Here is an 18,213-nt window from a genome sequence, read left to right as displayed (position 1 = left end):
CAGGATAGGCTGAGAGATTGAACCAGCAAGGTAGTGGTTTGGATGGAGAGGAAAGGGCGGATCTTGGCGATGTCGTGATGTTATGTCGATCTTCCTCCTGCTGCTTTCCCTGACTGCATTTCCTCCCAAGGTCAATTTTTGCATCAAGCAGACGAATCCACACCCACAACCTGTTCCATTCGGACTGGTATATATTGCCTTCTCCCAAATGCTTAGTACAGTGCTCTGCACACAGAAAGTGCTAAATCAAAATTTCTGATTGATTGACTCATTCAACTAGCAGGTCTCCTTGTGGCCTTCTCTGAGAGAGATACAGGGAAGGTTTGAACTCACTTCCCACATCGTTTGTAGCACCAGGGGGCTTTTTCCTTCCCATCCCTGTCCCACTGCTGCTCGACAGTTCAACACCTGTTTTTTTATCCCAATTGTATTTGTTAAGCACTTCCTAGGTGTCAGGCACGGTAGAAAGCCCAGGGGTACATACGAGTTTATCTGGTTGGATATAATCCCTGTCCCACATGAGGCTCACAGCCTCCATCCCCATTTCACAGATGGAATAACTGAGGCCCAGAGTTCCTCAACCACGAAGCGTGAGCTCTTTCCACTATACCCCGACACTTCAGTGCCATCTCTCGTCCTTCCCATTTACAGATACTTCACAAAACACTACCAGCATCTCATGGCCCTGGTGTTTGCTGTGGAGATCAACAAGGACCCCAGCCTGTTACCCAATACTTCTGTGGGCTTCCACCTCTTCAATTTCAACTTCCTGTGGCCGATGACAGCCTAAAGCTCTATGGCTCTGCTCTCGAGGAGATCCGAGATGGTTTCCAACTACAGCTGTGAGCCGGAGCAGGCTGTCATGGGAGGGATGTCATCAACAGTGTCCACGACAGGTTCTTCGTTTCTGGGACTCTATAAGCTCCCCCAGGTGAGGAATCCTGACCACAAGGGGCAGACAAGCATTCGTCTGCTGTTATTCTAACTGTTGTTGTTTTAGTTCATTTCTTAAACACTTACCACGTGCCACCCACTGCACTGAGCACTATCTCATGGACATTCCGAGGCCATAAAATTCCCTTAAGTAGTCAAAATCAATGCAGTGGATTGGTGTCTTTGCTCAGAATGGTGTAGGCAGACTCCCTGTGGACTGTAAACCCCTTATGAGCAGGAACCTGTCTCCCAGCTCTCTTGTACCCCCATGAGTGTTGTATAGGGCTCTACACCTAGTAAGCGCTCATTAAATACCATGGATTGATTGATCGATTCCGGAACAAGGAATGGTGTTGTCTGCCTGTGCATATCTTCACTCCAGAGTCCCCCCTCTCTGGCTCTGTCTCTCCTGTAGATTTCTTATGGCACAAAGGACCCAGCTCTCAGAGAAAATGCCTGGTTCTCATCTCTTTATCAGATCTCTGCGTGTTCCTCCGATCTGCCCTTGAGGATGATCCATCTTATGAAACATTTTCACTGTGTCTGGATCAGTCTACTGGTCGCCAATGACATTCAAAGGAAGACGTTCGCTATGGTCCTAACAGAGGAGATGACCAAGAATGACATCTGTGTGGCTCACGTTAAAAGAGTCGACGAATTATTTACTGAAAATACACTCCAGACTGAGTGTGACCACAGACAAATTAATACATCATCGGCGAATGTGGTCGCTGTCTATGGGGATGCATTCTCTTTACTGACAATTGTATATTGTATGGACAAAAGCCCCGTTCTCGGCAAGGTCTAGGTCACCACATCCGATGGGGATTTGATAACCAATGCCATTATCAGAAATAACACCTTTTCCCAAGGCTTCGCATCACCTCCTGGAGGAGGTGAGCTCTCTTCCTCCCTTCAAAGCCCTACTGAGAGCTCACCTCCTCCAGGAGGCCTTCCCAGACTGAACCCCCTCTTCTCCCTCCCCCTCCTCCCGCCTTACCTCCTTCCCCTCCCCACTGCACCTGTATATATGTATATATATTTGTACATATTTATTACTCTATTTTTTATTTATTTTACCTGTACATATTTATTCTATTTATTTTATTTTGTTAATATGTTTTGTTTTGTTATCTGTCTCCCCCTTCTAGACTGTGAACTCGCTGTTGGGTAGGGACCGTCTCTATATGTTGCCAAATTGTACTTCCCAAGCGCTTAGTACAGTGCTCTGAACCCAGTAAGCGCTCAATATATACGATTGAATGAATGAATGAATGAGTGAATGAATGAAATTTCAGTCCATAGGAAGGAGATTCCAGGTTTCAGGGATTTCAAACGGACCCTGAACTATTTTAGATTAGAAATATCCATAGGATGTGTTTCTATGGTCTTTCTGGCCATGGGCCTTAGATTGTCCAGCTCCACTTTAGACCTGGTACCCTGGGACCTTGTGACAAAAATGGTACATTGGAGAGCAGGCCCTTGGACATCTGGGACATGAACCTATCTCACCACTGTTCCAATGTATGCAGTGCTGTGTATGCCATAGCTCACACCCTCCACCAAGAGATCTGGGCTGCAAAGGACATGGAGACATCGAGAGATGGACCACGTCGGGTCCCTCATCCATGGCAGGTAATTCTTCCCTCTATCCACAAGGCCACGCTCCTTCTTCGGTGACATCAGTCGCTGACGTTTCCCTCTCCTTCCAGCCACACTCATCCCTGAGGAACGCTGAGGTCCACACCAGTGCCAGAGAGCGCGTTCATTTGGGTGACAACAGCTGGGCGACCAGAATAATAATAATAATAATAATAATAATAATAGTATTTGTTAAGCACTTACTATGTGCAAAGCACTGTTCTAAGCGCTGGAGCACTGAAGGTTTGACATGCTGAACTATTAGATTTAACAGAATGACAGCAAAGTCTGGGTCAAAGTGGTAGAGTTCATGCCCCATGCCCCAGCTGGCCAATATTTCATCATCAGTGAGGAGGGGATAATGTGGGATGGGCCATTTTCTCAGGTAAAGAAAGTGGGGTAGCAGGAGCAGGAAGAGGAGGGGGAGGGGGAGGAGGAGAGGGAGATGACCTGTATCTTCTGACAAATGGTCTTTGGATTCGTCTTTTCTGTGGCCATTTCTGCCATATTGGCTGAGACAGCAGTGTGGTCCTGGCCTTCAGGGCCACCGGGTTGGAGGGCAGAATGAGGCCATGGTTGTGAACCAGACACCTTCCTCCTTCGCCTGTGTCTGCTCCCTCGTCCAAGTGGGCATATGTACGGTCTGGCTGGGGATCTCCCCTCATACCCCTTTTCCCTGATGTGGATGTGGAGGCCTTCCCAGACTGAGCCCCCTTTTTCCTCTCCTCCTCCCCATCCCCCCCTCGAGCACTACCTCCTTCCCCTCCCCACAGCACTTGTATATATTTGTACAGATTTGTTACTCCATTTATTTTACTTGTGCATATTTACTATTCTATTTATTTTTTTAATGATGTGCATATACCTATAATTCTATTTGTTCTGACGATTTTGACACCTGTCTACAGATTTTGTTTTGTTGTCTGCCTCCCCCTTCTAGACTGTGAGCCCGTTGTCAGGTAGGGACCCTTCTCTATATGTTACCGACTTGTACTTCCCAAGCACAGTACAGTTGTTGGGTAGCGACCGTCTCTATATGTTGCCGATTTGTACTTCCCAAGCGCTTAGTACAGTGCTCTGCACACAGTAAGCACTCAATAAATACGACTGACTGAATGAATGAATGAATGTGGCATCAGAGGTCGGGGCCGTTGTCGTCCAGTGCAACGAGAGCTTTGCCATCGCCTTCTATTGCATTTTGGGCTACATGGGGCTCCTGGCCCAGGACAGCCTCAAGGTGGCCTCCAGTCCAGGAAGCTGCCAGACAACCTCAACGAGGCCAGTTTGTGCTGGTGTCCACTCCACCCTCAATCCTTCAGCCCTTCTGTCAGTCAGTCAATCATATTTACTGAGTACTTACTGTGTACAGAGCACTGTACTAAACCTTTGGGAGAGTACAATATAACAATATAACAGGCACATTCCTGGCCCACAGCGTCCATATCCATAATTTATTTTAATGTTTGTCTCCTCCTCTGGCCTGGAAGCTCCTTGTGGACAGGGATGGGTCTTCCAACTCTGTTTTATTGCACTCTGCTAAAGTATTTAGCACAGTACTTTGCACACAAAAAGCACTCAGTAAATGCCACTGATTGACTGGTTGATTAAGAAGGTGTCATTGGATGAGATCCTAGATTGTCATTTTAGATCAGAAGCTGGTAGGGCTGCAGAAATGGATGAAATGAAATTATGAGATTCTTCCCCTTTGGCTTTAAAGGCCTCAGTCAGCTCGCCCCCTCCTACCTCACCTCACTGATCTCCTCCTCCAGTCCAACCTGCACACTCTGCTGCTCTAACATCAGTTTATGCACTGTACCCCGGCCTTGCCAATCTCACAGACTACTCCTACCCCATGACCTCCCTCTAGCCTGGAACTCCGTCCCATTCCATATTCCATTCCAGAGAAGCAGCGTGGCTTAGTGGAAAGAGCACGGGCTTGGTAGTCAGAGGATGTGGATTCTAATCCCGGCTCTGCCACTTGTCTGCTGTGCGACCTTGGGAAACTCACTTAACTTCTCTGAGCCTCAGTTACCTCATCTGTTAAATGGAGATTAAGACTGTGAGCCCCACGTGGGACAATCTGTTTATCTTATATCTACCCCAGATTTTAGAAAAGTGCTTGGTACATAGTAAGTGCTTAACAAATACCATAATTATTATCGTTATCATTATATATAAGTATATATATACATGCATATGTATATATATATATGTACATACATATATCTATATCTATCATCTATCTATCTATCTATCTATATATCTATATATAAATATATATGCCAGACCACCACTCTCCCTACATTTAAAGCCTTCCCTGATTAGGCTCTCTTTTCCCCAGCACTGTCTTCCTCCTGTGTCATCTATGCAATTGAATGTGTGCCCTTTGGACATTTGATATTCGTCTTACAGCACCTGTGTACACATCCATGCTTTATATATCAAATTTTTTTATATTAATACCTGTCTCCCCTCTAGGTTGTAAACTCATTGTGCACAGGGAACGTTTCCACTGTTGCATTTTACTCTCCCAAGCACTTAATCCCCACCCCCTTAACTTCCATCTTCAACCGCTCACTCTGCACTGTTTCCTTCCCCTCTGCCTTCAAACATGCCCATGTCTCTCCCATCCTAAAAAAAACCCTCTCTTGACCCCACCTCACCTTCTAGTTATCGCCCCATCTCCCTCCTACCATTCCTTTCCAAACTCCTTGAACGAGTCGTCTACACGCGCTGCCTCGAATTCCTCAACACCAACTCTCTCCTCGACCCCCTCCAGTCTGGCTTCCATCCCCTACATTCCACTGAGACTGCCCTTTCAAAGGTCACCAATGACCTCCTGCTTGCTAAATCCGACGGCTCATACTCTATCCTAATCCTCCTCGAACTCTCAGCTGCCTTCGACACTGTGGACCACCCCCTTCTCCTCAACACGCTATCCAACCTTGGCTTCACAGATTCCGTCCTCTCCTGGTTCTCCTCTTATCTCTCCGGTCGTTCATTCTCAGTCTCTTTTGCAGGCTCCTCCTCCCACTCCCATCCCCTTACTGTGGGGGTTCCTCAAGGTTCAGTTCTCGGTCCCCTTCTGTTCTCGATCTACACTCACTCCCTTGGTAACCTCATTCGCTCCCACAGCTTCAACTATCATCTCTACGCTGATGACAACCAAATCTCCATCTCTGCCCCTGCTCTCTCCCCTTCCCTCCAGGCTCGCATCTCCTCCTGCCTTCAGGACATCTCCATCTGGATGTCTACCCGGCACCTAAAACTCAACATGTCCAAGACTGAACTCCTTGTCTTCCCTCCCAAACCCTGTCCTCTCCCTGACTTTTCCATCAGTTGACGGCACTACCATCGTTCCCGTCTCACAGGCCCGCAACCCTGGTGTCATCCTCGACTCCGGTCTCTCGTTCACCCCTCACATCCAAGCCATCACCAAAACCTGCCGGTCTCAGTTCCACAACATTGCCAAGATCCGCCCTTTCCTTTCCATTCAAACAGCTACCCTGCTCGTTCAAGCTCTCATCCTATCCCGTCTGGACTACTGTATCAGCCTCCTCTCCGATCTCCCATCCTCTTGTCTCTCCCCACTTCAATCCATACTTCACACCGCTGCCCGGATCGTTTTTGTCCAGAAACGCTCTGGGCATGTCACTCCCCTCCTCAAAAATCTCCAGTGGCTACCAATCAATCTGTGCATCAGGCAGAAACTCCTCACCCTCGGCTTCAAGGCTCTCCATCACCTAGCCCCCTCCTATCTCACCTCCCTTCTCTTCTTCTACTGCCCAGCCCGCACCCTCCGCTCCTCTGACGCTAATCTCGTCACCGTTCCTCGTTCTCACCTATCGCCTGTCGACCCCCGGCCCACGTCATCCCCCTGGCCTGGAATGCCCTCCCTCCCCACATCTGCCAAGCTAGCTCTCTTCCTCCCTTCAAGGCCCTACTGAGAGCTCACCTCCTCCAGGAGGCCTTCCCAGACTGAGCCCCCTCCTTCCTCTCCCCCTCGCCCCCCTCTCCCCCATCTTACCACCTTCCGTTCCCCACAGCACCTGTTTATATGTATGTATGTTTGTACATATTTATTACTCTATTTATTTATTTATTTATTTTACTTGTACATATCTATTCTATTTATTTTATTTTGTTAATATGTTTGGTTTTGTTCTCTGTCTCCCCCTTCTAGACTGTGAGCCCACTGTTGGGTAGGGACCGTCTCTATATGTTGCCAACTTGTACTTCCCAAGCTCTTATTACAGTGCTCTGCACACAGCAAGCGCTCAATAAATACGATTGATTGATTGATTACTACTGTGCTCTTACACAGTAAATGCTGAATATATTGCTTGGAACATAGTAAGCACTTAACAAATACCATCATTATTATTACATGCCACTGGTGGATTGAATCATTGATTGATTTTTCTTTCAAGTGCTCAATGCAGTACTCTGCACACGTTAACCACTCAATAGATCCCGTTAACGATGAAGACTGTTCTGAGCTCTGATTGAACTCACGACTTCTGCCCCTCTGCAGAAGACCATTGGCCCGGGATTTCTATATCTTTTTCTATCCTCCCTCATGATCCTGAGTCCCTGGGAGGAAAGCCTCAATGCCCTGCCCATTTCCCTCTTCCCCTATTTGCACAGACCCCCCCACTCCACGGCAGCAAGAGCTGCCGGCCAGTATTCAGGAAAAAACTCGGGAAGGGAAAGCCTCCTGTTGCTACAACTGCTTGCCCTGTGCAAAGGGAGAGTTCAACAATCAGATCGTTAGGTGGCTGCTGAGAATCATGCTTCCCGGTCACACAGCGGTGGGCTGGGCAAGGCATTCTGGGAGGGCTTTCTGAGAGCGAGAAATAATAATGGTAATAACAATAATGACTATTATGTTTGTTAAGCGTTTCCTAGGTGTCTAGATAATCAACATAACCTAGTGGATAGAGCCCTGGCCTGGGCATCAGAAGGCCTTGGGTTCAAATCCCAGACCTACTTTTTGTCCACTGTGTGAACTTGGACAAGTCACTTCACTTCTCTGTGTTTCAGTTCCTTCATCAGCAAAATGGGGGTTCAATACCTGTTCTCCTTCTTGCTTAGGCTGTGAGCCTCATTTGGGACTTGATGATCTTGTATCTACTCCAGCGCTTAGTGCAGTGCTTGGCACATAGTATGTGCTTAACAAATACCACAATTATTATTATCTGAGCCTCATTCTCTGGCAGAGGTGCCAAGATGCTTGGAGGGCTTTTTTATGGTTTCTGTTGAGTGGTTACTATATGTGAGGCACTGTGCTAAGCACCAAGGTATATACAAGTTAATTAGTTTGGACATAGTCCATATAATAATAATAATAAATGTGGTATATGTTAATCGTTTACTCTGTGCCAGGCACTGTTCTAAGCTCTGGTGTGGTTACAAGAACATTGGATGGACATAGTCCCTGTCCCACTTGGGGCTCACAGTCTCCATCCCCATTTTCAGTTGAGGTAACTGAGGTACATAAAATTGAAGGGAATTACCCAAGGTTATACAGCAGACATGTGGTGGAGCCAGGATTAGAAGTCATGGCCTTCAGACTCCCAGGCCCGAGCTCTATCCCCAAATGGGGCTCAAAGTCTTCATCTCCACTTTACAGATGAGGTAACTGAGACAAAGAGAAGTGAAGTGACTTGCCCAAATTTACCCAGGAGACAAGTGGTGGAGCTGATATTAGAACCCAGGTCCTTCTGACTCCCAGGTCGCTGATGCATCCGCTAGGCCAGGCTGGAGGTAGGAGGGACCCCAGCCTCCTCATTGCCCTATTGTCTCCTCAGGGACCGGAACTTCATGTCTTGTCCCAGGTGGGGTGGGGAATCCCATTTATTCCTTTCAGATTTGGATCAATGCATCAGGTGCCCAAAGGATGAATTTCCAAATCCCCAAAGAGATCAGCGTTCCCTGAAAGTGGTGGTTTTCCTTTCCTACAAGGAGACTTTAGGAATGGTTCTGGTGTTCTTAGTCCTCTGTTTCTCTCTACTCACCTCCCTGGTTTTAGGGGTCTTTGTCCACCACCGGGACACCCCCATCGTGAAAGCTAAAAACTGTGGTCTCAGTTACACTCTCCTCATGGCCCTTCAGCTCGGCTGCCTGTCCTCCTTGACCTTCATCAGCTACCATGGCCCGGCCACCTGCCTCTTGCAATGGATGGCCTTCGAAATCACCTTCTCCGTGGCAATTTCAGTCGTGTTGGCCAAGACGGTTACCGTCATCCTGGCCTTCAGGGCCACCGGGCTGGTGAGCAGAATGAGGACATGGCTGGAGCCCAGGGCGCCTTTCTCCATCATCTGGGCCTGCTTCCTCAGTCAAGTGGGCATCCACATGGTCTGGCTGTGGACCTCCCCTCGAATCCTGACTTAGACATGGTATCCGAGGCCAGGGTCATCTTCGTCCAGTGCAACCACCTTCTGCCGCATCCTGTGTTACCTGGGACTCCTGGACCTGGTCAGCCTCACGGTGGCTTTCCTTGCCAGGAAGCTGCCGGACAGCATCAACGAGGCCAAGTTCATCACATTCAACATGCTTATGTTCTGCAGCGTCTAAGTCACCTTTCTGCCTACCTTTCTGAGCTCCAGGGGCAAGACCATGGTGGCTGTGGCTGTAGAGGTCTTCTCCATCCTTGCCTCCGGTACTGGGCTCCTCGGATGCATCTTCGGGCCCAAGGTCTACATGATCCTGCTGAGACGGGACAGGAACACAAGAGGGCAGGTTCTGGGGTGGCAGAAGAAACCTTAAGTGAGGCACCATCAGGCAAGGTCCCTGGGGCCAAACTCGGGGTTTTTGTCATGCTAGGGCGATAGTTTGGGTGTAGCCCCTCTGCACCAACACATGACGCCAGGTGCATCCCCCAGAAGGCAGTTTGGTATGAGGTGATTTTTCGCATCAGCTCCCAAATCGTCCATGTTCCTTCCTTTCCCTCGTCCTCCAACCTCCTTTCTGTGGGCAATCCTAGGACCTGGGCTCATTTGAGAGAAGCACCAATCTCCTTCCCCAGGAGGAGGCCAAGGGCAGCGCCTCCCGCAGGTGGAGGGAGAAAGAGGCCTCTCCCTAAAGATCTGCCCTGGATCTCCGGCAGAGCCCTAGCTGGGTGGGAGGGGGAATATCAATCCTGGGTCAGTCCCCACTCTGGCCTCTGATCCTGTCCCTTACACCTCTGCCCACTTCCCACCTCCCTCATCCAATCAATCAGTCAATCAATAGTATTTATTGAGCAATTATAGTGTGTAGAGCACTGTACCAAGGACCTGGGAGAGTATGATATAACATTATAGCAGGCACATTCCTTTCCAGCAACGAGTTTAGACTAGACGGGGAGACAGACATTAATTTAAATCAATAAATTACAGCTATGAAATTCCACTCTCACTCTCTTGCGTTAGTTCATTGGGCCTTCCATTAGCCATACGTTGTAACAATAATAATAATAATAGTACTGTTAAGTGCTTACTAAGTGTAAAACACTCTTCTCAGCTCTGCGGGGATACAAGGTGATTAGGTTATTCCACCTGGGACTCACAGTCTTCAACCCCATTTTACAGATGAGGGAACTGAGGCACAGAGAAGTTAAGTGACTTGCCCAAAATCACACAGCTGATAAGTGGTGGAGCCAGGATTAGAACCCACTCCCAAGCCCAGCCTCTTGGCACTGAGCCACGCTGCTTCTCTAGCTGCTTGTAAACATCACGTTTCCCGTTTCATGACTCATCTTTGTCTCTCTCACCAAAAGAATGTGCCAAATTAAATTATTAGAACAATCATTCACTGGTATTTATTGAATGCTTATTATGTGCAGAACACTGTACTAAGTGGTTAGAAAAGTACAATATAACATAGTTGGTAGATGCAGTATCTGCTCACAGGGAGTTTACAGCATTCAGCGCGAGATAGAAATTAGAATATGTACATAATTGCTGTGGGGCTGGTATGACTATTAAAATGAGTAGCTTTTCTCTTAGATTTCCACGTTATAAATTAGCATTTGTTCCAGAACACATGGAGGAAGAATATGAAATTCCATTCTGTGCTATGTTCTCTAATAATGAATGACACTAAACTATTGTAGATTAGGAGGGCAATGCGAGGGGCACTGCTGTGTAGAACATGGATGCCAGCTGTCTTGAAACGAGGGAGAGTCGGAAGGTGGTTTCAGATAATCAAAGGAGCCGGTGTGAGGAAGAAGGTCATGACGATGAGGTGGGGCAGAAAGGTGTAGAAGGCTTTAGACTGGCTCTCTAATGACCGCATCCTCAGCACATCTGAGAAGATGCAGATGTAAAAGCCGATCATGAAACCAAACAGACGAGGGTAAGACATGTAATTAAACTATTGTTTAATCTTTGTTAAACTAGCTCATATTATGAGTACCATTATTGAGACGCAGCACGACCTTGCGGAAAGAGCACGGGCCTGGGAGTCAGAGGTCCTGGGTTCTGCCACTTGTCTTCTGTTTGACCTTGGGCAACTCACTTTACTTCTCTGGACCTCAGTTACCTCATCTATGAAAAGGAGATTTTGACTGTGAGTCCATGTGGGACATGGATTGTGTCCAACCTGATTAGCTCGTGTCTACCCCAGCACTTATTACAGAGCCCGGTACATAGTAAGTGTTCAAGAAATACCATTAAAAAAATTAGTGAGAGAGAATGGAGGGTTGGATAAGGTTGAGGGAGGAAGGCCCATAAGAAAGCTCTGACCTGCAGACCAGTGTGACTGTAAAAATAGTAGTATTACCTAAGACATTACTATGTGCCAAGCTCTTTACTAAGCATGGAGTAGATACAAGATCATCAGAGTGGACATAGTCCCTGTCTGACACTGGGCTCACAGTCTAAGTAGGAGGGAGGACAGGTATTGCATCCCCATTTTGCAGATGAGGGAGCTGAGTTGCCCAAGGACACACAGCAGACAAGTAGCAGAGGCAGAATTAGACTTCAGGCCCTCTACCTCTCAGGCTCAGGCTCTTCACCATGCCATACTAATTCCCTCAAGTGGATCCCTCCATATTCCACTACCCCGGCAAGAGAAAGTGTTGATTAATCCCGACAATAAAGTTGCCAGAGAAAATCTTCCCCAGTGCAGCCTTCATGTGAGGGAGAGACAGGAAGAGGCACAGACAGTAAAAGAAAATGGCAGAAGGATGTGGGAGGCAGGAGGAAATAGACAGAGTGAAAGACAGGGGAAGGAGGGGGAGGCAGGGGAGACAAACATGAGGCACAGGGATGGGAAGACAAAGAGATGAGGAAACAGAGATGGGATAGATAGACTGTACGGTCTTAGTACAGTACTCTGCACAAGGTAAGCGCTCAGTAAATACTTTTGAATGTATAAATGTCATTGACAATCCTTTCTTGCAACCTGCAGAAAATCACAAGGATAGGATAGCTGGTCAAAAGACCCAAGCCAAATGTGCTTGCATCTGAAACTTTAACTTGTTATTCACCCACTACCAGGCCCATAGCACATACATGTACTAATCAATCAATCAATTAGTCATTCAATTGTATTTACTGTTGCTTACTGTGTACAGAGCACCGTACTAAACTTTTGGGTAGATACAAGATAATCAGGTTGGGCACATTCCATGTCCACATGGGGCTCATGTCTTAATCTTCATTTTCCAGATGAAGTAACTGAGTACCACAGATGTTCAGTAGCATGCCTAAGGTCACACAGCATACACGTGGCAGAGCCAGGAATAGAACTCAGGTCCTCTGACTCCCAGCCCTGTGGTCTATCCAATAGGCCACACCATTTCTGCTTCTGCTTTTCTATATCTATCTATCTATCTATCTATCTATCTAGATATATATATATATATATATGTGCATATATGTAAGCCCACTATAGTTTTACTTTGATTATATTCCTACATTCTCCTCTCACCCGCATTTGCAGAGCAATGAGAAACCCTCTAATAAATCATAAAACAGCTATTGAAAACAAAACCACATTCCATTCTAGGTGAGCATTTCCCTTCCCAGGATCTTCTCCAGGGCAGCCTTCATGTCACTGTTCCTCAGGCTGTAGATTAGGGGGGCAGTGCGGGGGGGCACTGCTGTGTAGAACATGGATGCCAGCTTTCTTGAAACGAGGGATAGTCGGAAGGTGGTTCCAGATAATCAAAGGAGCCAGTGTGAGGAAGAAGGTCATGACGATGAGATGGGGCAGAAAAGTGGAGAAGGCTTTAGACTGGCTCTCTAATGACCGCATCCTCAGCACATCTGAGAAGATGCAGATGTAAAAGCCGATCATGGAAACCAAACAGACGAGGGTAAGACATGGAATGAGGGCCAAAACACCCATCTGTGCCATGATCCAATCAGAGCCAGTCAGAAGAAGGAAATAGAGATTTCCCTCAACAGTGTCAAAGGTCTGGGGAAGAATACTGGGGGCGTGCAGAACAATAATGGAATATGACTGATTCCCCAATGATGGATCAGTTTACTGACTGAGGGGTCAGTCAGGTGAACTAATTGTTATTCACTGGCCAACTTCTAGTGGATCTTGAAAGTGATTAAGGCTTCAGTGAGGGCCTTGCTTCATGGAGATTTATGATTCGTCTTGGTTAGAGAATGGGAGGCTGGGCTGAAAGAGAAGGCTGAAAAGGGGAAAAAATATCTCCCAGGTAGCTGTTGAGAGACACAGAGAGCTTTCTTGTGTCCGATCAGTTTCAAGTTCTCAGTCGCCTCTTCTTAGAGAAGCAGCATGGTTTAGTGTAAAGAACCTGGTCCTGGGAGTCAGAAGATCTGAAGTCTAATCCTGACACCCCACTTGTCTGCTGTGTGATCTTGGGCAAGTCACTTCACTTCTCTGTGCCTCAGTTCTCTCATCTGCAAAATGGAGTTTCAATTCCTGTTCTCCCTCCTACTTAGACTGTGAGCCCCATGTGGGACCTGATTATCTTGCATCTACTACAGCATTTAGTACAGAGCTCCACTCATAAGAAACACTTAAAAAATGCCACAATTATTTGTAATAGCAAAAGACAATCCAAAAGCAATTATAATCATAATTATGATATTTCTTAAGTGCTTACTATGCGCCATGTACTGTTCTAAGCACTGGAGTAGATACAAGCTAATCGGGTCAGACACAGTCCCTATCACACATGAGGCTCACAGTCTCAATCCCCATTTTACAGATGAGGTAACTGAGGCACAGAGAAGTTAAGTGACTTGCCCACATTTACATAGCAAAAGGAGGCAGAACCTGGATTAGACCACACATCCTCTGATTCGCTAGCCCATGTTCTTTCCACAAGGCAGTGGTGCTTCTTGGAAGAGTCGAATACAACAGAGTTGTTAGACACGTTCCCTGCCCACAATGAGTTTACAGTCTAAAGGACTAATGGACCAGCAAACATTTCCTTCTTGTTGGACCCTGTCCCACCTAACATCCTTCCCAAACTGGCCTTCAACTCTCTGTTACTGAGGCTGTAGATGATGGAGTTGTTGGCTGGAGGCACTATGGAATAGAACATGGAAAAACAGATCCATCCCTGAAGGACCATTTGACTTCGGATTTAGAAAGGCAAAGGCCCCCGCGGAGAGGAAAAGAGTGACGACGACCAGGTGGGGCAGGCAGGTGGAGAAGGCTTTGGACCTGCCCTCCACCGTCGGTATCTTCAGCACGATGCAGAAGATACAGATGTAAGAGACGACGATGGAAACGAAGCAGAGCAAGGGGAGGCCTGTAGTAAAGGTTCTGACTTTGGCTTCTCTAAGGATCACAGTGGAATCAGTGAGGGCCAGGAGGTGGGGAGCATTGTAGAAGAAAAGTTGGATCACGTTGGATCCACAGAAGGACTCAGAGAAGGTGTCGACCATGTGCCTGAGGGCGGAGAGGCCCTCGCTGAGCCAGGAGGCGGTCGCCATCTTCCCATAAGCCTCTTTGTTGATAACGACTTTGTAGCGCAAAGGGTGGCAGATCAATCAATCAATCAATCGTATTTATTGAGCGCTTAATGTGTGCAGAGCACTGTACTAAGCGCTTGGGAAGTACAAGTTGGCAACATATAGAGACAGTCCCTACCCAACAGTGCGCCCACAGTCTAAAAGGGGGAGACAGAGAACAAAACCAAACATACTAACAAAATAAAATAAATAGAATAGATATGTACAAGTAAAATAAATAGAGTAATAAATATGTACAAACATATATACCTATATACAGGTGCTGTGGGTAAGGGAAGGAGGTAAGATGAGGGGGATGGAGAGGGGGACGAGGGGGAGAGGAAGGAAGGGGCTCAGTCTGGGAAGGCCTCCTGAAGGAGGTGAGCTCCCAGTAGGGCCTTGAAGGGAAGAAGAGAGCTAGCTTGGCAGATGGGCAGAGGGAGGGCATTCCAGGCCCGGGGGATGACGTGGGCCGGGGGTCGATGGCGGGACAGGCGAGAACGAGGTACGGTGAGGAGATTAGCGGCGGAGGAGCGGAGGGTGTGGAGTGGGCTGTAGAAGGAGAGAAGGGAGGTGAGGTAGGAGGGGGCGAGGTGATGCAGAGCCTTGAAGCCCAGGGTGAGGAGTTTCTGCCTGATGCGCAGATTGATTGGTAGCCACTGGAGATTTGTGAGGAGGGGAGTAACATGCCCAGAGCGTTTCTGGACAAAGACAATCCGGGCAGCAGCATGAAGTATGGATTGAAGTGGGGAGAGACACGAGGATGGGAGATCAGAGAGAAGGCTGATGCAGTAGTCCAGACGGGATAGGATGAGAGCTTGAATGAGCAGGGTAGCGGTATGGATGGAGAGGAAAGGGCGGATCTTGGCAATGCTGCGGAGGTGAGACCGGTAGGTTTTGGTGACGGCTTGGATGTGAGGGGTGAATGAGAGAGCGGAGTCGAGGATGACACCAAGGTTGCGGGCTAGTGAGACGGGAAGGATGGTAGTGCCGTCAACAGAGATGGGAAAGTCAGGGAGAGGGCAGGGTTTGGGAGGGAAGACAAGGAGTTCAGTCTTGGACATGTTGAGTTTTAGGTGGCGGGCAGACATCCAGATGGAGATGTCCTGAAGTCAGGAGGAGATGCGAGCCTGGAAAGAGGGGGAGAGAGCAGGGGCAGAGATGTAGATCTGGGTGTCATCAGCGTAGAGATTATAGTTGAAGCCGTGGGAGCGAATGAGGTCACCAAGGGAGTGCGTGTAGATCGAGAACAGAAGGGGACCAAGCAATGAAACTTGGGGAACCCCCACAGTAAGGGGATGGGAGGGGAAGGAGGAGCCTGCAAAAGAGACTGAGAATGAACGACCGGAGAGATAAGAGGAGAACCAGGAGAGGACGGAGTCTGTGAAGCCAAGGTTGGATAGCATGTTGAGGTGAAGGGGGTGGTCCACAGTGTTGAAGGCAGCTGAGAGGTCGAGGAGGATTAGGATAGAGTATGAGCCGTTGGATTTGGCAAGCAGGAGGTCATTGGTGACCTTTGAGAGGGCAGTTTCCGTGGAATGTAGGGGACGGACTTCAGACTGTAGGGGGTTGAGGAGAGAGTTGGTGTTGAGGAATTCGAGGCAGCGCGCGTAGACGATTCGGTCGAGTTTGGAAAGGAATGGTAGGAGGGATATGGGGCTATAACTAGAAGGTGAGGTGGGGTCAAGAGAGGGTTTTTTTAGGATGGGAGAGACATGGACATGTTTGAAGGCAGAGGGGAAGGAACCAGTGTAGAGTGAGCGGTTGAAGATGGGAGTTTAGGAGGAGAGAAGGGACAGAGAGTGAGATTTCATGAGATGAGAGGGAATGGGGTCGGAAGCACAGGTGGCCAGAGTAGCACTTGAGAGGAGGGAGGAGAGCTCCTCTGAGGATACTGCTGGGAAGGATGGGAGAGTAACGGAGAGTGTTGAGAGCCGGGGGGTTGGAGAAGAGGAGGAGTGACTTTGGAGAGGTCAGACCCGATGGATTTAATTTTATTAATGAAGCAGGAGGCCAGATCGTTGGGGGTGAGGGAAGGAGGAGGGGGAGGAACGGGGGGCCTGAGAAGGGTGTTGAATGTACGGAAGAGCTGGCGGGGATGATGGGCATGGGTACCAATAAGGGAGGAGAAATAGTTTTGTCTGGCAGAGGAGAGGGCTGCGTTAAGGCAGGAAAGGATAAACCTGAAGTGAACGAGGTTGGCATGGTGTTTAGACTTCTGCCAGCAACGTTCGGCAGCTCGAGCATAAGAGCGAAGGAGGCGGACAGTGGCAGTGATCCAGGGCTGTGGGTTAGTGGTACGAGAGCAGCGAAGGGAAAGGGGAGCGAGTGAGTCTAGCTGAGTAGAAAGGGTAGTTGAGAGCAGTAATCTGATCAAGATTGGGTAGAGAGGAGAGGGAGGCGAGGTGGGGTGTGAGGCGCTCAGATGGATGGGGTCAAGAGAGTGGAGATCTCTGTGAGGGAGTAATCTGGATTTAGAGGGGACAGGAGTGTGAGCGAAGAGGCAGGCGAGAAGATTATGATCAGAGAGAGGGATTTCAGAGTTGGTGATTCTACAGCCATCAGCCCATGCCTCCTCCATCTTATGAAAACTGGGTAGGTCAGGGGGCTACTGATAGCCACATAGGGGTCGTACATCATGGAGGCCAGGAGAAGCCCTTCAGCCCCTGCAGTGGTCAAGAAAAAGAAGTTCTGGACCCCACAGCCAAAGAAGGACTTGAACTTCCTGTTACAGAGGAAATTGGCAGCTTTCATTGGCACGACTGTGGGGATGTATGTCAGATACATGTGGGAGATCTTGCTGAGTCAAAAGTACATGGGATTGTGAAGGCGGGGTCAAGGTGAACGAGGCTTATTTGAAAGATGAAGAAGATGAGGGAGAAGAGGAACAGACCACTTTGTTTTGAAGAAAAGAGTCCTAAGAAAAAAAAATCAGTGGTCCATGTTTGATTCCAGTTCTCCATGTAGCTTTCATGAACTTCTACCTAAGAGAGGAATCAAAAATTTTTAAATAAAGTACAGATCAGTGGGCTTCCTGTCTACTCTCTTCACTTATCCCAGAACACTGTAGCCAAAGCCCAAAATAAAACTGACTGATTTTATAAGCTTCCCAGGACCTACACTGATGCAGATGATCAAATGATTAGATAAATGGATGAATAAATGAATGAAACTGGATTTAGTGATTTCCTTTCATTGTAACATCCCTAACAAGATATTTTCGTGTTATTAATAGGAAATTCTAGGGCATGGTTACTATTCCATCTATCTTCATTATTACTCATTCATCAAGATAAGCAGAGTGGCCTAGGAGAAGCAGACTAGTGGAAAGAGCATGGGCCTGTAGTCGAAGGACCTAGGTCTTAATAATCCGGCTCTTCCGACTGCTTGCTATGTGACCTTGGGCAAGTCTGTTCTCTCTCCTGAATTAGACTGGGATTCCCGTGTGAGAAAGGGACTTTGTATGACTTAACTTGTACCGGCACCAACGCTTAGAAGAGTGTTTGACATATAGTAAGCGTTTAACAAATACCATAAAAAATAGAAATCCCTGCACTGTACATGGTGTCTACTGAATTTGCTAAAGTCCTGTTATGCCACAGTGATTTCTCTAACATTAGTCATCACCATCATCAGTGATATTTATTGAGCTCTTACTGTGTGCAGAACACTGAACTAAACACTTGGGGGAGTACAATATAACAGAGTTAACCAT

The 18,213-nt window shown here is 47.7% G+C and overlaps 1 protein-coding gene across 1 annotated transcript; it reads left to right on the top strand.

Annotated features, from left to right (window-relative positions):
* The first annotated feature begins 823 nt into the window (after positions 1-823).
* LOC119922841 (vomeronasal type-2 receptor 26-like) lies at positions 824-8,967 on the top strand. The gene is made up of 8 exons (XM_038742460.1): positions 824-931; positions 1,349-1,735; positions 2,344-2,568; positions 2,646-2,720; positions 2,849-2,959; positions 3,096-3,210; positions 7,222-7,374; positions 8,444-8,967. Exons 1-8 carry the CDS (start codon positions 824-826, stop codon positions 8,965-8,967), a joined length of 1,698 nt encoding a protein of 565 aa, XP_038598388.1.
* Positions 8,968-18,213: the final 9,246 nt, after the last annotated feature.

The sequence above is a fragment of the Tachyglossus aculeatus genome, unplaced genomic scaffold, assembly GCF_015852505.1.
Source record: "Tachyglossus aculeatus isolate mTacAcu1 unplaced genomic scaffold, mTacAcu1.pri scaffold_126_arrow_ctg1, whole genome shotgun sequence".
In the NCBI taxonomy this organism is placed as follows: domain Eukaryota; kingdom Metazoa; phylum Chordata; class Mammalia; order Monotremata; family Tachyglossidae; genus Tachyglossus; species Tachyglossus aculeatus.
Note: the sequence above shows the minus strand (reverse complement) of the source record. Positions and strands in the feature narration are given on the sequence as shown.